Raw genomic sequence first — 19,568 nt, 5'->3', positions numbered from 1 at the left:
AAATTTATCTTAATTGAATATATATATAATATATTCAAACTTTATTAAATCACGGTCATCTGGGGGTTTTGAAATCTCTTTCCTTTTTTTTTTTTTTTTTTTTTTTTTCTAAATATATACCTTTCCATTTTAGATAAATTTTTGTTTATTTTGTTACTTTAAGCTTGTATTCATCATACTTATTCATTCTATTTTATTATTACTATTTATTTATCTACTTTATTTCTCTCTAATTTTAAAACCTGAGTACAGTTATTATATAAGATAATGCTTTGTGGTTTTGAAGAAAAAAGCTCTCTAAAAGTAGGGGGAGGGGGATTATTTGTCTCCTTCCTTGAAGAGTGATTGTAAACAAAACTAAATTAATTAAGACTAAACCTGAAAAAGAATACTGCTAAAAGTCGAAAAGGAGGAAATGAAAACCAACTAATAATTTATTGACTACAAAATTTTAAAAATATAACTTCTATGTCCAAAATGTAGGCCTTGAACTGAATATAGTAATTGATAAGCAGTCAGTATGAAATTAAAAATATTTATTATTTAATTTTTTTCAAGTTTTCGAAACTGTATTCAGGTTGAAATAAAACTATAACTTAAAAATAAAATTTACTAATTTTTAAAGTTTAAAAGTTTTTAAAAAGGCAATCAGTTTTGAATTAAGAAAATTGATTAACAAATAATATATATACATATATTTTTTGTGCATGTTAGTAGGACGCCCCGAGTATTCGCGATGACTCCGAGCATCTGCCTAAGAGCATAAGTAGCTGGGAAGGCTATGCGAGAAGCCTTTTCTTGTGTGCGTCTTGAAGCTGGCGCGAGGGTTGCATTTTTGCATTATAGTCGGTTAAGTGCGTGTTTTGCTTGTATATCGGGCGGTCAACATAATAATGCTGTGCATCTATAATTCTTGTTATTTTTCGCTACCTTTTATAGGTGCTACAGTTAAACACTATACGCGTGTTTTAAACAAAACAAAACAAAAAGTTGAAACGTTTATAAAAAAAAAAAAAAAAAAAAGGTAATTAGTATGACTCTACTAAAGGCATAAATAGTAAAACTATTAAAACGCGAAAAACAGAACATGCAGTTCCTAAATAATTAAAAAATTATTAGCTATTAGCTAACTGAAACTTAAAAATAGAAAACGAAAACGACTAACGACTTACCTGTTAAAATATATACTTGTTGGACAACAAAAAGTAATATATTTTATTAACAATTATGATATAACGAAGATAGATGTATATATCTTTCAAGTTAGAAAAATTGTCCACTTAGCCAATATCGACTAGCAGACAGGTGCAGACAGGCTAAAAGAAGAAAACTCTAGAAGACCAAAAAAAAATTAGTTATAATCACAAGGTGCAAAACTGGCTTGTACACTTCTATTTAGGAATGGTCATTTCGAGGAAATAGGATCGATTTCCGAGCAATAGTTCCAATTTCTAATTTGCATTGATCCATGATGCCAATTTTAAATTCCAGTCCCCATACATGGTAACCGTTATTCGGTACTAATAAAAATTACACATGAACCTAAAACAATCATAGACCCCCACACACAAAAACTATTAATTAAAAGGTAAACCAATTAAATGTATCATAAACTAATATTTATGAATAAACGCGTTATTAAACAGTTTCGCAGAGGCTACGATAAATGTGGTAAGTATTGTCTCTGAGGTTTCTTTAAAACCGGACCCATTAACCTGTTTTTTCTAAGAATCTTAAATTTAATTTAAACTATTGTTAAATAAAAATGCTTTTTTTTAACCCTTTGTAAAAGTCCCTTGATTGCCAAAAATAATGCAATTTCTCGTCTTTTTTTTGTTCTCGCCCTTCTTTGTTGTTAGTGCTATTAGTGTCGTGTAAATTAGTTACAATTAGGTTGTTATGGTCACCTTAACTGCCTCAAACACAACTTTCCAAAAAAAAAAAAAAAAAAATAGGCTTTATATAAATTAAATTAGAAATAATAAAGTTAATACTTTAGCGTTGCAGTTTAAATGTTTTAAAAAAAACAAAATTCACCTGAAAGCCTTTATATGATTAAAATGGAGGAGAACTTTAAAGCGATGCACCGTTTGTACACATGTTATCAGCTCGAGCATCCAATATTTTTACTGATCCCTCTATCATGACTCGAATAAAAGGCTTGCACCCATTGAGAATATGCTTTGCGTTGAAGCGCGACCTACATCTCTATACCTATAACCCCCGCTTGGGTTTTGACTCTTTTGGCTTCTTAGTATGGTTTTTTTAGTTTTTTAGAGCTTATTTTTTTTTATTTTTACGTTATTATTTTGTTATATAAATAAATTATTTTACTAGTTTTTTCTCCTATTATTCTCTTATTTTTTTTATGTTATAGCTTTGACGCGCTTTAATAATATCACGGAAACCCTTTTCTCCTCAAGGACTATAGCGGTCCTTAAATTTATTTTAATAAAGAATATAGTAAAATCTAAGAAGAAATAGAGAACTGAATATCTAAAAAGTTATATATAGGGTTACTAAACCATTAAAAGACCACTTAAAATATTCAAAACAAAGGCCAGCAGTCAGTTTCACAGCCTTATATACTTTCTCACTTTGTGTCTACGTGCAAATATATATTACTGCACCCTATTACCATCTTTGGATAAAATTTTAGTTTTCTTTGTTATTAATTTGCGTGTTTAGTTCCAAAGTTTTTCACTGTGCGAATCATTGAAGGTCTCTTTACTATTTGCTCATCGTACACTTTTGTTTACTTCTGAAAGTATGCTCAGGAGATATTCTTTTTATCAACGGCTTAGCAGTCATTTATATTCGAAAAGGTATCAAGTGCCGTAATAATTAACATTCCGTGCTTTTACAAACTATTTATTATGACAGATTTTTAAGTCTTCCGAAGAAACATACTTTTTCTGAGCTACATAAATACCTTACTGTTATTGGTGTTCCTTTTTCAGGTAGAAACTTGCTATTATTATTTTGTATTTTAAATAAAATAAACTTTTATAACTTACGTTTACCTCTTTTAAAATATTTTATTACACATAATATTTCTGTGCCATTTAGTAATTTTGAGTATAATAAAGACAATTATAAAGCATCTCAACTCATCTCTTGCAAAGTTTTCAGCTCTCCTTTAAGCAAGAGCGGCCTTTTAATACAAGCAGCGCAATAAATATTATTATTAGTCTTAGCTTTGAAGGCAGCTGAAGCATTATTTTTTATAAAATTAGTCTTGTCCCTTTAGTTTTTTTTTTTTTTGATGAATTTCCCCAGTTATTATCACCAAAACAAGTAAATTAATTCAACTTAATTTTTTTATACTAAAGTAGAAGTAGTGAATGTTACAAAGTTAAAGGTAAGCAACTTTAGTATCAACCACTTTTTATAAATTATATATATAAAGAAGATTTCCTTGTCGCCTTTCTTTGTAACTATAGTAAAAGTAGTTCTATTTTTAGGCGGACAATCGAAGCAAGGGGTAGACAAGGCTCCTGATCTTCTGAGAAAAAATAATCTAATAACTTCTCTACAAAGTTTGGGTGAACAAGAACTTTTATGTTTACTCTTTATTTTATGAAAACTTTGCGGTGAAAATAAATACTTAATACTTTTTAAAATTAAAAAAAAAAAGAGATATTTTTTATTGTAATTTTTTTTAAAAAGAAAAGTTGACAGCTGAAAGATGAATTTATTTAATTTTTGTTATTATTATCGGATTCTTAAATATTTTCGTAAACTTCTAAGGATGGCACGTGAACGATTTCGGAAACTTAGCAATCCCTGACGATAAGCATATTCGTAGTAGTGGTTGTAACTTGTTACGGAAACCAGAGTTAGTGGGAAAGGCAACTTTTCTCATTTAAATTTCGTTCACCATTAAAGTTATATTGAAACTTTTTTTTCTCTTTTGGCCTTTAGATTTTTTTATTTTTTTTTACTTATACTTTTTAATTTTTTTATACTTAAAATATTTAAGGTCACGCAAGAGTTATCAGAAGTGGTCTACAACACAGTTTCTCACTTATATAAATCTTACCTATTCGCTCTTAGTTTCTTTCAGTTTTGATAATTTATATAAATTTCCGAGTTGATAATTAAGTATATTTATGTATACTTATGCCTAATTTTTTCGTAATATTATTATTTATAAGTATAAAATACTTAAACCTACTTTTTTTTTTTTTTACAGTTTTTAGGAAATTATTATACTTATTTCAAGTAGAAACTTCACTTTTTTCTAATTCAGGCTTTGGAATGCAAATTTGTTCTGTGTCTTGGTGGAGATCATTCCGTTGCTATTGGAAGTGTTTACGGGTATTATTATTTGTATTTTAAAAAAATTAAATATAAAATTATATTCAGCATCCACTATGTTGCTAGTATTACTTATTTCAAATAACTTTTTAAAATTATTTAAGTGCATTCCAATCAGTTTTAGTATAAAAAAAAGAAGTCAACTCGTAAGTAAACAATAATTTTTTGTAGTGTATTTTTTCAGTTATTCCAAATTGATATAATTTATTGTCTTTAAAATGTTTAGAATTTCAAAAGTTTATCCGGATATTGGAGTTTTATGGGTGGACGCTCACGCCGATATTAATACTTCAGGTAAAACTTCTGCCGTCAGAGCTCCAAAAATATATATGAGTAGTTATTGGATCTGGTAGTACTATCCATAATACTGAAGTTTAGTAGCTTTTTTTTTTCTTTTACAGATTTCTACTTCTACAAATACGGTTAAGCATTTCTATATAAATCTAAACTTATAGAGAAAATAAATAATAGTATTATTTATCAATCACATGTGTTGTTCTTTGAGAAAAATTAATAAAAAGTATTTTTAGTTGTCGTGTTTACAAAAAAAAAGTGAATGTTTAATTCAGTCTTCATTTTTTTTTTTTAAATAATAGCTGTCGTTTATTTCATTTAATTGGTAGAGACTACGCGCTCGGGAAATTTGCATGGCATGCCTTTAAGCTTCTTACTTGGTGATTGGATTTAATGTTTCATTATTTTATGTACCTTTCTGTATGTTGGGGAACTACGCGATCGTTATTAATATTTCCGAGTACAACCTACCTGATGATTGGTGTAATAGGTTCATTGTTGCTAGAAATTTTTTGGTTCGTTGGGGATCTTTGGTATTATAATTTTTACTTCGGCTATGAAGCTGTATGGTGATTGGTTTTCAAGTTTATTGTACTTAGTAAGTTTTTGTTTGTTGGATATTTCTGAGTCGTTATTTATAACGATAGCCGTGAACCACTTCTTGGTTATTGGGTCTACAAGTTCATTATTTTTAGTAATTTCTGTTTGTTTGGAGTTTTCGCCATCCTTAGTAGCTTTTTTTTTTTTGGGGGATAGCTTCTTATTAATATGGACGAATGCTTTGAGTTTTATTATGTTTTGTTTATTGTGTCAAATTAGATTAAAGTTCTCTTTATGTTTCTTTATTTTTTTGGAAGCTCTTTACTTTCACTATATATAAGGACTTCCTAATCACTGCTCCAGCTTTGATTGGCTTCCCACCACCCCTCCAGTATTAGCCAGGAACCAACTTGTATATATTGGCCTGAGGTATTTCATTTTTTTTTCTTTCCTTTGTTTTATTTAGCCAGTTAATAAAATATATAGAAGTAAATATATATTTTGTGTATACCCTAAAATTTCATAATATATTTAAGTAAAAAAAAAAAAATTACTTATACTAATAAAATGTCCTAATAAATAATGAAAGAAATATAAAGAAAATATGAATCTACATAAGAAATAAGTAAAAAATAAATGGGTATTCCGATTAACTACTTCTTTTCTTCCCAAAATTTGTCGGGACTGGCACATATGCACTAAACTGTTTTAGTATAGTTTTCCTATAAATTGATTTAAACTACTAATGGGGGATATTTATATTTAAGTTATATCACCAACAATTTATTTATAACAATTCCAGCTTGTAAAGGGTTAACGCAATTACATACTCCTTATTTCTACAGTATATGAAAAGTTAGAATTAGCTCCGATAAACCATGTGCTCATACCCAGTGTCACAGTATTCCTTTTTTCCCGTCTCACAGTTTGACTATTTTTTTTTTTTAACTATTAGAAAATCACTTTAAGAAAAGTTATTTAACCTTATCAAAAAAAAGATGTTATTCATATTAAATAAAAATAGTCTTAGAAAAATTATGTTCGAATGAACCTCCTTTACTTTAATTTTTTCATTCGAAGGAGAGGGGGAGGTCATTCAGTCTCACTGATTGTACAGTTACCGGAGCCTAGATGTTTGGCCCTCCTTATAACGTAAGTAGAAAAAAAACACGGCGACCAAGAATAAAACACTTTAGAAAACAACGTAGTTATGGGCCCTTGCTGACTTTTCTATTAAGCTCCTCGGTAAAACCTCCTGAAGGATCCAATACCATAAGAGCACAGCGAAAAAAATCTTTACCTACGCAGTTTACTTATACTATAAACTTAAGCCTTTTGTGAAAAAAAAAAAGTTGTCTGAATATAATACTACTTTCCAGCGCTGCCTAATACAGATAAACTAACAAGACACTCCCAGCGGTACTCAGTAAATCCTACTTATTAATATGTTATACTTGCATTCCAAATCAAGTGCCTTTAGAATTGACTGCTACGACTGCCAATTATAAAACATAAATATTTTTTTATTTTGCTTTGAAAATTATGTATTTACGAGACTAATGACAAAGGCTACCATGGCGACCTACTAGTTGTATAAAAAAGTTTACTTATCCCGGGCTACCAACTTACAACCCTCCCGTAGGCTTGTAGAGGAGGAACAAGAAGAAGACACCAAAGTTCTTCGTTGCTCCTCTCTCTTCCCCGTAATGAAATATATTGCAACACGAGACGTCAAGCGCACATTTGTAGGTGCGTCTTATAAAGTTTATGATTAAAAGTGAGATAGCTATGAAATGATGAAACTTATTAATACAATACTTGACAATTCTTTTTACTGTTACCAAAAGGGACCGTACTGGGAAATTTATTTTTTTAGGTTAATAAACTACCTAAAATAATGCTGAGAGTCATCTTTACTTATTATATGTTTATAAAAATTAAGTAATTTTCCTTTATTACATATTTTTAAAAACATTGGTAAGTCGAAAAATAATTTTTTTTCTCTTCTCGAGTTCTTTAATGAATATTTAAAATGGGCCTTCTCTGACGGTGATATTAACCAATGAGATGATAGTTTCAAGCCTACTTATGAAGGGCTGATAGTGCTCTCTTGCCTTATTAAGTTCCAACCCATTTCCTACTGCCACTTTAAAGTTTCTAGTATAAGAGATTTGTATTATAATATTGGAATTTTTTAATAAACTTAAACTTTTAACTTTTAAAGTATTAAAGATAACTTATATTTGCCCTCTGCAATTTCTCAGCTAGAGAATTATTAGCTGATATTGTTAGTAACGTTATAACTTAATACTTCTTTGCCTTTAATTCATATGTAAGATAGTTTTAGACGTTGCTTATCTCATTAACTAATTAATTTTTTTTGTGTACGTCCTAATAACAATTTAATTTTGCGAACTATATGTATTGCTACTGGCCTAACAGTAACTATCCCTCTCCATATTTACCTTTTTAATAGTAATATATTGCTTACGAATTCATTTTTTAACATGAATAAAGCATGAAATTTCCTAACTCGTTAAAAAAAAAAAACCAAAAACTAATAGGTAATAAAGGTTATGCATACGTACTGCACGCATCACCAACGTTACGAGATAAGCCTTTGTAAAAAGGTAATTAAAGGCGTCATGGATATGACGCCAACATGAGATATGTTAGGGTGTGAGTTCTTCCTGACGGCCTTATTTTATGATATAACCTTTTCCTTAATTTGTTCTGCCTGCTTTTAGTTTAAAATTAAGCAATTTCCGAGTTGTACGTATGCATAACTTCCTCACCTCTTTCGCCGCATTCAACATGTCTTTAAAGCATAGTACTTTCCCTTAGTATAAAAAAACATGTTTCTCTATAATGAATGACATCTTCGTAAAACGTGAAGATATCCCACTTGTTCGTTTTAATTAATATATAGGTAAAAAAGCGCAGCCGAAGTTCGCTACTGGAGCAGTATCGCCGTATTAGACCGTCTCTGTTGCGTGGCATTATATAATTAGATCACTTGACAAAGATGATCTACTATGGCGGTACTTCTCTAATAGCGAACCTTCGTTAGCGCTAACTTACCTACATACATAAAATGAATTATTGGGATATCTTCACGTTTTACGAAGATGTCATTCATTATAGAGAAACATGTTTTTTTATACTAAGGGAAAGTACTATGCTTTAAAGACATGTTGAATGCGGCGAAAGAGGTGAGGAAGTTATGCATACGTACAACTCGGAAATTGCTTAATTTTAAACTAAAAGCAGGCAGAACAAATTAAGGAAAAGGTTATATCATAAAATAAGGCCGTCAGGAAGAACTCACACCCTAACATATCTCATGTTGGCGTCATATCCATGACGCCCTTAATTACCTTTTTACAAAGGCTTATCTCGTAACGTTGGTGATGCGTGCAGTACGTATGCATAACCTTTATTAACTATTAGTTTTTTGTTTTTTTTTTTAACGAGTTAGGAAATTTCATGCTTTATTCATGTTAAAAAATGAATTCGTAAGCAATATATTACTATTAAAAAGGTAAATATGGAGAGGGATAGTTACTGTTAGGCCAGTAGCAATACATATAGTTCGCAAAATTAAATTGTTATTAGGACGTACACAAAAAAAATTAATTAGTTAATGAGATAAGCAACGTCTAACATCTTACATATGAATTAAAGGTAAAGAAGTATTAAGTTATAACGTTACTAACAATATCAGCTAATAATTGTCTAGCTGAGAAATTGCAGAGGGCAAATATAAGTTATCTTAAATAGCTAAAATCTATGTCTCTAAAGAGTTTTACTGTCTTAATACTTATATCTATTATATAAGAGACTTGGAATTTGTAGTAGGTAATTTTTTTTTTTTTTAACTGTCTAAAATTTGCGTTTGCGTGCAAACCTTGATATGGTTTAACAGTTAACGAAAACAACGCGTCGCTTCTGCACGTGCTTATAAATTTAATAAAAATAAGTAACTGTATTAGGGCATCTTTAATGCTAAGGCTTCCGTCGTTGCATATATAAAAAGTTCCTTAAAAATTAGGTTTGGGATTGGTTGATTAGTATTAGGCCATACAGCATGGTGTTCATCTGGTATTCCCGTAGCGATATGTATCTAATGGAAAAAATTTTGAATTATATATATCAACAAGTAGTTTTAATAAAGTTTTTATTTATTTCTGTTGGGGTATTAAAAAGATAGAGCTCTTCGAAATAAATATTAACTGATATGTTTATTCAAAATTATAAAAAAATCTCCTAAATGGCAGCACTTAGTTAACATAAAATAAATAATATATTTATTGCCCAATCAAAATCTATAGAACTGGACCTTTAATATTGAAAATATGTTTTTTACAATACAGCCAATTAAGCTGAACGATAATTATATGTAACTATATATAAATAGTATTCACAAACAAAATATATAGTAAATATAACTTTTCTAGGTTTTATTTAATAAAATAATACAACGAATAGTATTCACATATATTATCTTTAATTTCTCTGTAATATTTAATTTATTAAAAAAATAAAATATTAAAAGCTCCTATTCACATTTATATATTTTGAGTTTTTTTTTTTTGATTTTGGTGTGCATAAAGATCCTTTATAAAGTTTTTTATGGTATTCTTTGTTTCTCAAAAATATTTTAAAAATTGTATCAAGTTGAGGGTACTACCACTTTTTTCGTTAAAATTTTTGAATGATCTTGCAGAGTTAGTAGTAAAATTTCTTATAACTGTTGAATTATTACTATAATTACTTTAACACCAACATAAGTATAGACGATTTATGAAATTTTGCATAGTTTATTATATGAAAACAGTTATGTTTATTGTTGCTATGTTTCATTCTATTCAATAATTTTTTTGTTTTATCCAATTGTTAGAGATGTTGAACCCGAAGAAAAGAGACTTCTTTGCCAGTTAAATATTACAGTTTTCGATATGGGCGATGTCAACCAGTATGGTTCATGTTCTACACTTTCTTAATACTAATGATTCGCAAAAGTTAATACAAAAACAGTGAAAAGGATTATTTATCATGTCATTTATATCTTTTTATATAGAAAATTTCGTTTTTAGATATCGTTTTATTATTATATATGTGTAATAATATTGTTAAATTTCATTGATACCCTGAGAAAACGGTTTTATTACTTAAAAGGTTTACTTTATAAAGAGGTGTGTTACTTGAAAAGTTATATTATAAATATTTTTATCGTACCAGAAAAGAAATCGTAATAATAATAAAATTCTTAATATATACTGTTCTTGTAATTAATAATATTAAAAAAAAAAAATTGAAAACTTTTAAACACAATATTTGACGAATCATTTGCTTCCGCACTTCTCTGCTAACTTAGTACAGTCAACCAATCCCTTTGCAGTTAATTTTTTTTAAAATTCCCATTTATTGGTCAAGATTGTAATAAGGGAAAAAATCCTTTTTGTTGTACATGCAACAACAATCATAATGCTTTGAATCACTAAATTAGCTTACACAATTAGCCAATCATGCGTAGTTAATTTTATTGTCCGGCTTAAAAGACTCGGCATTGGAAACATTATGCAAGTTATAAAAAAATTGATTGGAGAACGCCCGGTGCACGTGAGTTTCGACATTGACTCTCTTGACCCCACCGAAGCGCCTGCAACCGGCACGCCCGTCAGAGGTCTCTATGTAAAACACTCCATCAATGACAAGACCCAACTTTTTTGTAATGAAGGCGGGTTAACGTATCGCGAAGGAGTTTATATATGTAGAGCTCTTCAAGAGTTTAACACGGTTTCGATGGATCTCGTGGAAATAAATCCTCTTCTTGGTATTATTATTATTACTATAATTCTTATTATCACTATTATTGTTATTATTGATAACGTTGTTATTACAATTAAAAAATATATATATTTTAGGGAGTAGCGAGAATGCTGATCGAACTATTCAGGCCGGTAATAAAGAAATAATAAACTACTCCAGTAATAATAAATTATAACTTGATCACCCGTTCGCAGGCCTTCATATGATCTACAATGTGATGGGCCAATGCTAGCTAGGCCAAGCACCAATAGTATTATAATAAAGATGCTCATTTTCTAATTATTTTTTAATTTCTTTGTTATTATTACAAATATTTTTATTACGTTTTTATTATTATAAGTATAAAACTTGAATTAACGTTTATTATAATTTTAAAGTTAGGTAAGAACTATAAAACGTAACCACAACTTTTGTAATCTTTACAAAAAACTTTAGAACTAATTTTTTGGTTCCTTTAGTATTAGTGGGATCAAGTTAATTTAAAATACTAGACAACTTCAACTAATATATAAAAGTTTAATAAATATAAATATATGTTAAGGCTCTTCGTGCGCACGCCATTTACTTATTTGCGCTGGAAAGCTAAAAGAACATATATTATAATTTATTTAATGAATACTATTTTAGATTATAATTAAAATATTGATATTACAAAGTACGAGTCCTTCATTCCCTAGAGATTTTGTTAAACACAGTGAGAATGGCTTTATGAGTAAGACAGTAACAACTTTTAAAGTTAAAAAAAAACACACTTTTCTAACGAGGCGTTGATAATTGAGTTCTCATAGTAGTTCTAGCAGTATAAGTTTAAGGGCGTAGTTCATATTAATAAATGCAATAAAGGCTAGCAATGAAAGAACCCTCTTGAAAAGATAAAGGTCTAGTAATATTGTCGTAAAGGATACTCTTTGTTTAGATGGACCCGCTTGTAAAACATTTATACCGTAATTGAAAGGAGTGTCAAGAAAAAAAAAATTTATAATATAAAAATATCTTATAAACTTTTCGTTTTAATTTCCAGCGGTTGCCTACATAATAAACGGTTCATATAATAAGAAACACTCTTGTCCTACGGATATATAAGGCTGAGCGTTAACCAGGGTCGGCGGTTTAACGCACTTTATAAAACCTCTATATCGAGTCTTCCTGCTTGTTTGCTTTTAGTAACTGCCTTCCTCTGCATTATTTATAAACTAAAAGTTAACTTTGAATGTTTAATTCTTGACTTTTTTTAATCCCTTATTAAATAATAGTGCTTGACTTTACCTATAATAATGAATGACTTAAAATCAGTTGTTACTCAGTTACGATCTCTAGCGTCTGTCAAAGATAATAGAGCACTTATAATCAAAGATGAACATTGCATACCTAGTTTAATAACTTTTCTTAATAATGAAGAAGAAGACTTGGTTTTCACTGCTCTAGAGGTTTTATTTATTTTTTGGAGTTTAGAATTAGTTTTTATATAATAAAGATTGATACCTCTATTTATTGTAATTAAAACTTTTGTTATATAGACTTTTAGATATCTTAGTGAAGAGGTCGAAGTTAAAGAACTTCTTCTTAAAAATAAAAATTTTGTTTTTGGTATAATGCGTCTTTTAGAAAGTGTTCGCACTTCTCCACGTAACAAAGCTGTGGCAGCCTCTATTTTCCGTCAATTTTCTAATCAAAAGCTCTCGTCTAATACACAAAACTACAAAAGCCAGCCTTCACAGAATAATAACCCGCCGAAAAAAGTTGTAGTTGGGAATGGTAATTTACTAATTCCTAGTGAAGAAAATAATATTCAGAAAAGCGACATTAATAGCGATCTTAGTGAACAGTTTTCTAATTCTGAATGTCAAGTCTCTTGTAAATCTTTAATAAGAAAAAAAAAAGAAAGAACTGAAAGAACAATAAAGGGGTTTAAAGGAAATACTTTTTCTTTTGTTTTATTAGTGGATCATATAAACGACGTACAGAAAGATGTTGAGGTGTTATTTCACTTAAATTTATTATATTTTATAATTATTTGTTTATTTACTGCTACTATTTTTCGTATGATATAACTTTACTCTAAGAGTTCCTTTCTAATGTTTTAATTTATTCAGTTTATATAACTTATTTATCTTAATTTTAAAATTTTTATTACAACATAATTTATAATATTTCGCATTCTTTAAGTGTTTTATTATACATCTTTTTTTTGCATTTTACACATTGAAACAAATTAACAAACTTTACCAGATAGCCTAGTTCATTGGAATCGCCGCTGGGATATAGTGCTTGTTACTATAGAATATATAGTAATGAGACTGTATAAGAATAGTACCGTTACCTAGTATATATATTAGAAAGACGGCGGCGAATTCTGTTAATTAAATAACTTAATTTATAAATAAATTTTTACTTTTTTTTTATTGTGTGCAATATGTTAATATAGAAACTTAACCGTTTTGTACTTTATGTATAAATCTTTAACTTTTACTTTGCCTTTCAGATGCTTTTTTAAATTTATTTATGTTAACACTATTTAATTTTATAGATTAATTATTTATTTTAATTCGGTTTCTTTAATAATTGGGTTCTAGTTGTGTATATATAACTAAAGTTTTACTAGCTATATTTTATAATTTTTATAATTGGAATGATAAAAAGTAAATTATACTTTTATTAATAGTTAAATTAAATTTTTTAAAAGTTGAGTAAATATTCTATATAGTTTTCTTTGTAAAATAGTTTCTAGTTATTTATTAAAATTTTACTTTTTTTTTTTATATAAAAGAAATAAAGTCGGTTTATATATTAAATCCTCTAACTTCTTTAAAGATGGGATTACTACGTTGCAAGGGAGTTGTGAGTTTTACTATTGATAAGAGCACTTCTACTGTGACCGTCTGGGCTTTAAAGGATATAAATCCACGTGACGTATACAAAAGCATCTTCAACGTCAATAGTTCGGTGAATGTATAACTTTTTACTTCATTTTTGTTTTCCTTAGACAGTAAAATTTATGATGCTTTTTATCGGTTCAAGTTTACTTGCTTTTTATAATTGAATAAAAGGGTTTTTAAATTATTTATATCTTTTCAATTTAGCAAATTATTTTATTTTTTTAATACAAGTAACTTAATAACATATGTTTTTTAAAAAATTATAAAAAAATTAAATTCCAAAACAAAAAACATTTAAATGAAAAATTACCTATTAAAAATTTTTAAAAACGTATTCTCCTTTCTTTTTTTTAAAAATTATAAAACAATAATAAGGAATAAATGTAATAAAAACATAAAAGTAATATTTTTTACTTCTTTTAAGCTAATTCCAGATATTAAACTTTAGTTTTTTTTACTTTTATTTAATTTATTAAATTTTTAAACTAAGTTTTTTTTAGATCAACTTCTATTAGTTTTTAATCGTAAATATTAGTAATTTACATTGTTTTTTTTTGAACTCTTCCATATGTTATTATAAATATTATCAGGTATTTTTAATAAATAAAGTTTAATATTTTTAGAGTATGAAATATTAATAATATTCACGTTATACTCTTTGCTTTCCTATCGTTCATAACAATTTATTAGGAAACAATTAATTATAATTAATTTTTTTTAATATAGTGATGATTTTATGAAATATTAATAATATTTTGATTTTAACTTCATTTTTATAAATAATAAAATTAGCAACTACTCTTTTCTTTTTGTTTTTAAACAGTATTCAAGTTATTATTAAAAAATTAAACTTTTCAGTTTATAACAATTTTTTTCAATGGTACATTCGTTGCACTCATTTTTATTAATAATTAATATTAACTTGATTGGAAGTTTATTAAATTCTTTTTTGAATCTTAATTTTAATATTATTTTATTTTCGTAATAAAATTGAGATTTACATTTTTTTCTCTATTTTTATATGACAATTTTTTTGCAGTATAATAAATTAATATCCGTAGTATAATACTAACTTAAATTAGAAGTTTTTTATCTTTTGCTATAATTTTAGGTCGACATTTTATTATTTTCATAATAACTTAAAAATCTTAATTTTAATTTAAATTTTTTTTTAAATTCAATAATTTTATATACTTTAGTATTTTATTAAAACTTTAACTTTTTTTATAACACTTCTATTTTCATATAAGCCCCGTCAATTAATTTCGGACGCCAACGGAACTCGCGCTGTAATTAATCTTTCTAGTGAATCCGATGTGCTTGGTTATTTACTAATTTTACTTTGTTTTAGTTTAAATTAATTTTTTTTATAAAGAAATTTCACTTTATTTTTTAAAATTTTATTATATAGTAATTTATTATTTAATGTGTTAATTTATTTCATCTTTACCTAAATTTGTTCCTGTTGTGTAGCTTTAATTCTTTTTTGCTATAATAATGTGCTCCCTTTTTTAATGCAGATCTTTTTTGTAAGAAAGATTGCTATTGCTATTAAAAAATTTAAATTCTTTGTAGTAAATTTAAGACTTTATTCTAGTATAAAACTTTTTAAACACCAGCATAAACTAATATAGAAATTTTTGTTGAATTTTCTAGTAATTTAAGTTATATTTAAAAGACATCTATAATTATAAAAAAAATATGATAAACTGCAAAGACAAAAAATCTACATTTATCAATTCTGTGTGTGCGCTTTCATATATCTAATAATTTTTTTTTTGCTACTATAAATTAATTTTTTTTCATTTGGTAATTTAGTAAATTTGCAATAGATATAAAATTAAAAAAAATATATATTAAATAAAAATTGCAGCTTTTTTATATTTAATTTTGAAAAAATTTAATTTTATAACAATATTTAATTTTTTTTTTAAAAATTTTGATTTTTTTTACTTTCTTTTCTTATTAGTTTATTTTATTATTTAAAGATAATTTTACTTTTTAAAAAAAAATATCTCTATATCTCTAATATATAATAATTTTTAAATTACTTTTAAATGCTTTATAATAACTTTTGGCTATTATTTATTATTCTAGTAATAATTTCTTTTTTTTTAATTAAATTTTCTTTATGAGATTAGTTTAAAACTTCTACAGTAATTATTAAAAACATTGGCGGAGTTTGTTTTTATTTTTATAAAATAATTAATTTTTCTGTTTAAAGTGTTTCAATTATTATAATCCTAAGTTCTGAAAATTTTTAAAAACACAAGATTATTTGTTTAATTAAATATTTAATATATTTTTTCATGCTTTCAACTTTTATTTATTATTTTTTTAATTTAACTTCTATTTCACAATATAAAAAGTAATTTAAATTTTAATAATTATGAACCTTTTATAACTTTTCTACATCAAACTTAAACATCACATCTCTAGTAGTTTACTTTGAATTAAATTATTTTTCAACGCGTATAAATTATTAAAAAAAGTAAGTGACAACATTTGCATTTTTATTTTTTTATAATTGACTTTATTTTAGATTTTAATATAACTTTACTATATTAACATTAACTTTTAAAAAAAGTTTATTACAAACAATTTAAATCTTTTAATAAAATTATATTTAGCAGTTGCCTTTTATACCAAGTTGAAAGTTGTTATTTTTAAATAAAATTTATCGATTAAATTTAATTTAACTGATATTTATATACATTCAAAAAAATTTTAGTTTAGATTAAAATAATTTTTATTAATTAGAATTTATTATTAATAGTTGAGTATTGCTAAAAGCTTTTATATTAAAATTTCATTATTATTTATGATTAATTAATTTTATAGCTAAATTTTTTCTTTATGAAAAGTAACTCCAATAGATTAATTATTTAAAATTTTGTAACTAAAAAAGAAATTTTAATAAAGTTTAACTTCTATAGACCACGAAGGTTACCTTATTGAACCCGCTCAAGAAGCTGAAAAACCTTTTAAATTTGGAATTTTAAGTAAATTTGGAGATAACAAAGAAACCACTAATTCTTCTTGGCTGGGAAGTATCGGAAAGTACATATCAAAAAGTTTATATTGGTGATCTAATTAATAAAAGAAAAATAACTTTTTTTAAATTGGAATAGTTCTAGAAATTGTACAATTCTAATTTTTTTTTCCTCTTAAAAATTTTCTAAAACTGTTTGTAAAATGGAAAGCATTTTTCACTTACGAACTTTCACCGTTAATTATGGAATGTTCGCAAAGTTACGCAATAAGTATCTGAGTGAAAAAAAAAAAAGAGTATATTTATAATGTACTTAGTAGACGAAGAGGTGCTTATTTGTGTATATCAGGCGAGCAAAGCGTTGAAAATTTATAAACTGTTCCTATTATTCAACTTCGCGAAAAGTAAGAAAAATAATTATGACGCTAAGAAATTAAAAATCTATTAAAAAATATTTAAGCTACACTCGATTTTTATACTTTTTTTAAAATTTTTAAAAGAACTTATTTGAAGGCGCGAGTCGTCTATATTACCAAAAAAGGTCAACATCAGCGTTCGTCCAATATAATTGTAAAATCTAGTTTAAAATTAAAAAATTTTAATAAAGTAATTATTTAGTTGAGTTTCTTTTATAATAAAAAATTGATTCTTATAAAAGTTGTATTTGTAAAGTATATTACTGTAGAAGAACTACTATTATTAACGAAATTTCAAAATCGGATATGCAGAGTATTATTAATGTCGGACATAGCTAAAAAGCTGGTGATTAACTTCGCCACTAACTTCGATAAGGAGATGATGACACTTTTGTAAAGTGTGTAAGGCTGCCAAAGTTTTTATTTAAGAAATAGTTTTCCACTTATGCAAGCGCGAGCGCACAACATCAGTAAGAATAATAAATATCACTGGAGAGTCTTATTCGTTAGTATTTTTTTCTGTTATAGAGGCTTTCATGTTTATTTTTGTTTATTGTTACAGAAGAGCATCTTCCCTAGAGCTATTCTGCATAACAATATAGTCTTGCTACCCAAACTTTACAACATATGCCGAAATACCAAACAATTAAATAATTTTTTATTGCTTTCCCTGAAACAACAAAGCACGATTGCAATTCAAACAATCCATCAACTGAAGAATCCAGAATTATTGACTCTGATTTTTTATAAATAACCGAAGAAAAACTATATAGAAAGCATGGAACCGCCGTATAGATGGGCGTTGTCTTAAACTGCTTCCAATTTAATAAAGTTTAACTTAGTGTCTTGTTCAGAATTTATTATGTTGAATCTACTTCACTCGTTAAAAGGGAAATATATAAAAGTAATTAAAAAAGAAGGGAGAGTTGTTGGCGCTTAGAAAATATATTCATGCCGCACTCTATCAAGCTTTTAAAAATTAAGTAGACGACAGCTGAATGTTATTTGAGGTAAGGTTCTCTATAAGTATCCCCCGCGAGCCTAGGCAACTCTAGCGCTGGGGAGTAAACTTACGGAGGCGAAGGGAAAGTTCAAGGTCATCATATATTGTATTTGAAGATTTTTAATCAGATGAGAGTTCCTGCTTCCAATTTCGTAGGTTAAAGAAATCCTACATTGCGCTTGAGCACATTTAAATTATGAGTTATAGAAGAGTAGTTCTTTTAAAGAACTCAGTGTTAATCTCATAAAGGAGTATTAACAAAGTAATGGAAGAAAACCACGACTACCTTTACTAGAACCGCCATTAATTAAAGAAAATGACTCTTGCACGCCGGAGAGGCTTTGGGCTACATATATAGTATTTTGGCGGCTCATTTTGAAAGATTTACTCTAACTGATTAAATTTTTTCTGGCGTTTGTAGTCAGCTAGTAATTATTAGTATTAAACTCCAAGTTAGGCCCAATCACATCAATGCTTTGAGTACATATTTTTGATATTCTTAAATTTTTTTTTAAGGCATCTGTGTTTAAGCACAAAAAGTTATTTTTTTTTCGCTGATGCTTTGTTTACATTAATCATGTGCTAAGTATTTAACTAAACAAAGTAGTTACTAGTTTTTACTAAGTTGGGTCTAATCACATCAATTCGTAAAGTACAATTTATTTTGTAAAACACAATACGCACTATATAAAGGTTTCTAATTTTGTAAAACAGAAGTAACCATTTTTTTTTTCGCAGGTGCTTTGTTATTTTTAAGTTTGCTATCTGTTTGATTTACAACTAGAATACAATATGAACGGTAGTCTTCTAGGATTACACCTTTACGAACCATAGTATAATAAAACTATTATATTACGTTAAATAAAAGATTCTCTCATTATCATAGTTGTATAAGTCGATAATTGTAAGGTTTAATAAAAAAAAACTTTGTTGGCATGCCTATTGATTAATACTATTCAGTTTCACAGGTGTGGTTGGCCCGTTTTAATATTAGGTTTTAATTAACTTTAACTCTAGTGAATGTTATGTTGGTGAAAGTGATTTTTCTCGTTGTTCATTATTTTACATATGCGCGCTTTACTTTAATCTCTTTCTTATTTCAAATCTTATAGTAATTATAGTACTTTTACCCATAAAGTTTCCACCCTCAGCGTTTTATTAATAAAACAGGCGACTCTAAATACAAACTATATAAATTAGCAGTTACCTTTTACGAAATTAACGTGGCAGGCTGAAAACTATTGCGCAATTTCTTTTAAATAACATTTTTATATAGCATTTCCATGTTATATTAT

General features: G+C 27.1%; 1 protein-coding gene and 1 long non-coding RNA gene across 2 annotated transcripts; both read left to right on the top strand.

The window, feature by feature from the left end:
* Positions 1-3,913: 3,913 nt before the first annotated feature.
* On the top strand, positions 3,914-11,257 carry LOC135146064 (uncharacterized). Its single transcript, XM_064078224.1, has 10 exons — positions 3,914-4,018; positions 4,253-4,320; positions 4,547-4,614; positions 4,944-4,994; positions 5,496-5,583; positions 10,055-10,129; positions 10,716-10,840; positions 10,895-10,990; positions 11,082-11,117; positions 11,181-11,257. Exons 4-10 carry the CDS (start codon positions 4,973-4,975, stop codon positions 11,216-11,218), a joined length of 480 nt encoding a protein of 159 aa, XP_063934294.1. The 5' UTR covers positions 3,914-4,018; positions 4,253-4,320; positions 4,547-4,614; positions 4,944-4,972; the 3' UTR covers positions 11,219-11,257.
* A 1,252-nt stretch (positions 11,258-12,509) lies between these two features.
* Positions 12,510-16,927, top strand: LOC135146077 (uncharacterized). Its single transcript, XR_010283663.1, has 4 exons — positions 12,510-12,962; positions 13,798-13,935; positions 15,113-15,185; positions 16,799-16,927. It is a non-coding gene; the product is annotated as an uncharacterized LOC135146077 (long non-coding RNA).
* Positions 16,928-19,568: the final 2,641 nt, after the last annotated feature.

This window comes from Zophobas morio, unplaced genomic scaffold, assembly GCF_036711695.1.
Source record: "Zophobas morio isolate AGI-343-1 ecotype UQ-CSIRO unplaced genomic scaffold, CSIRO_AGI_Zmor_V1 ptg000207l, whole genome shotgun sequence".
Taxonomy (NCBI): domain Eukaryota; kingdom Metazoa; phylum Arthropoda; class Insecta; order Coleoptera; family Tenebrionidae; genus Zophobas; species Zophobas morio.
This window is presented reverse-complemented; position numbering and strand designations above follow the sequence as displayed.

Bases quoted from the DNA above. Each gene is read 5' to 3' on its own strand.
- LOC135146064 (XM_064078224.1), top strand. From the start codon at position 4,973: ATGCCTTTAAGCTTCTTACTTG. The intron at 10,991-11,081 runs GTATTATTATTA...TATATATTTTAG, and splicing joins GGAAATAAATCCTCTTCTTG to GGAGTAGCGAGAATGCTGAT. The intron at 11,118-11,180 runs GTAATAAAGAAA...ACCCGTTCGCAG, and splicing joins TGATCGAACTATTCAGGCCG to GCCTTCATATGATCTACAAT.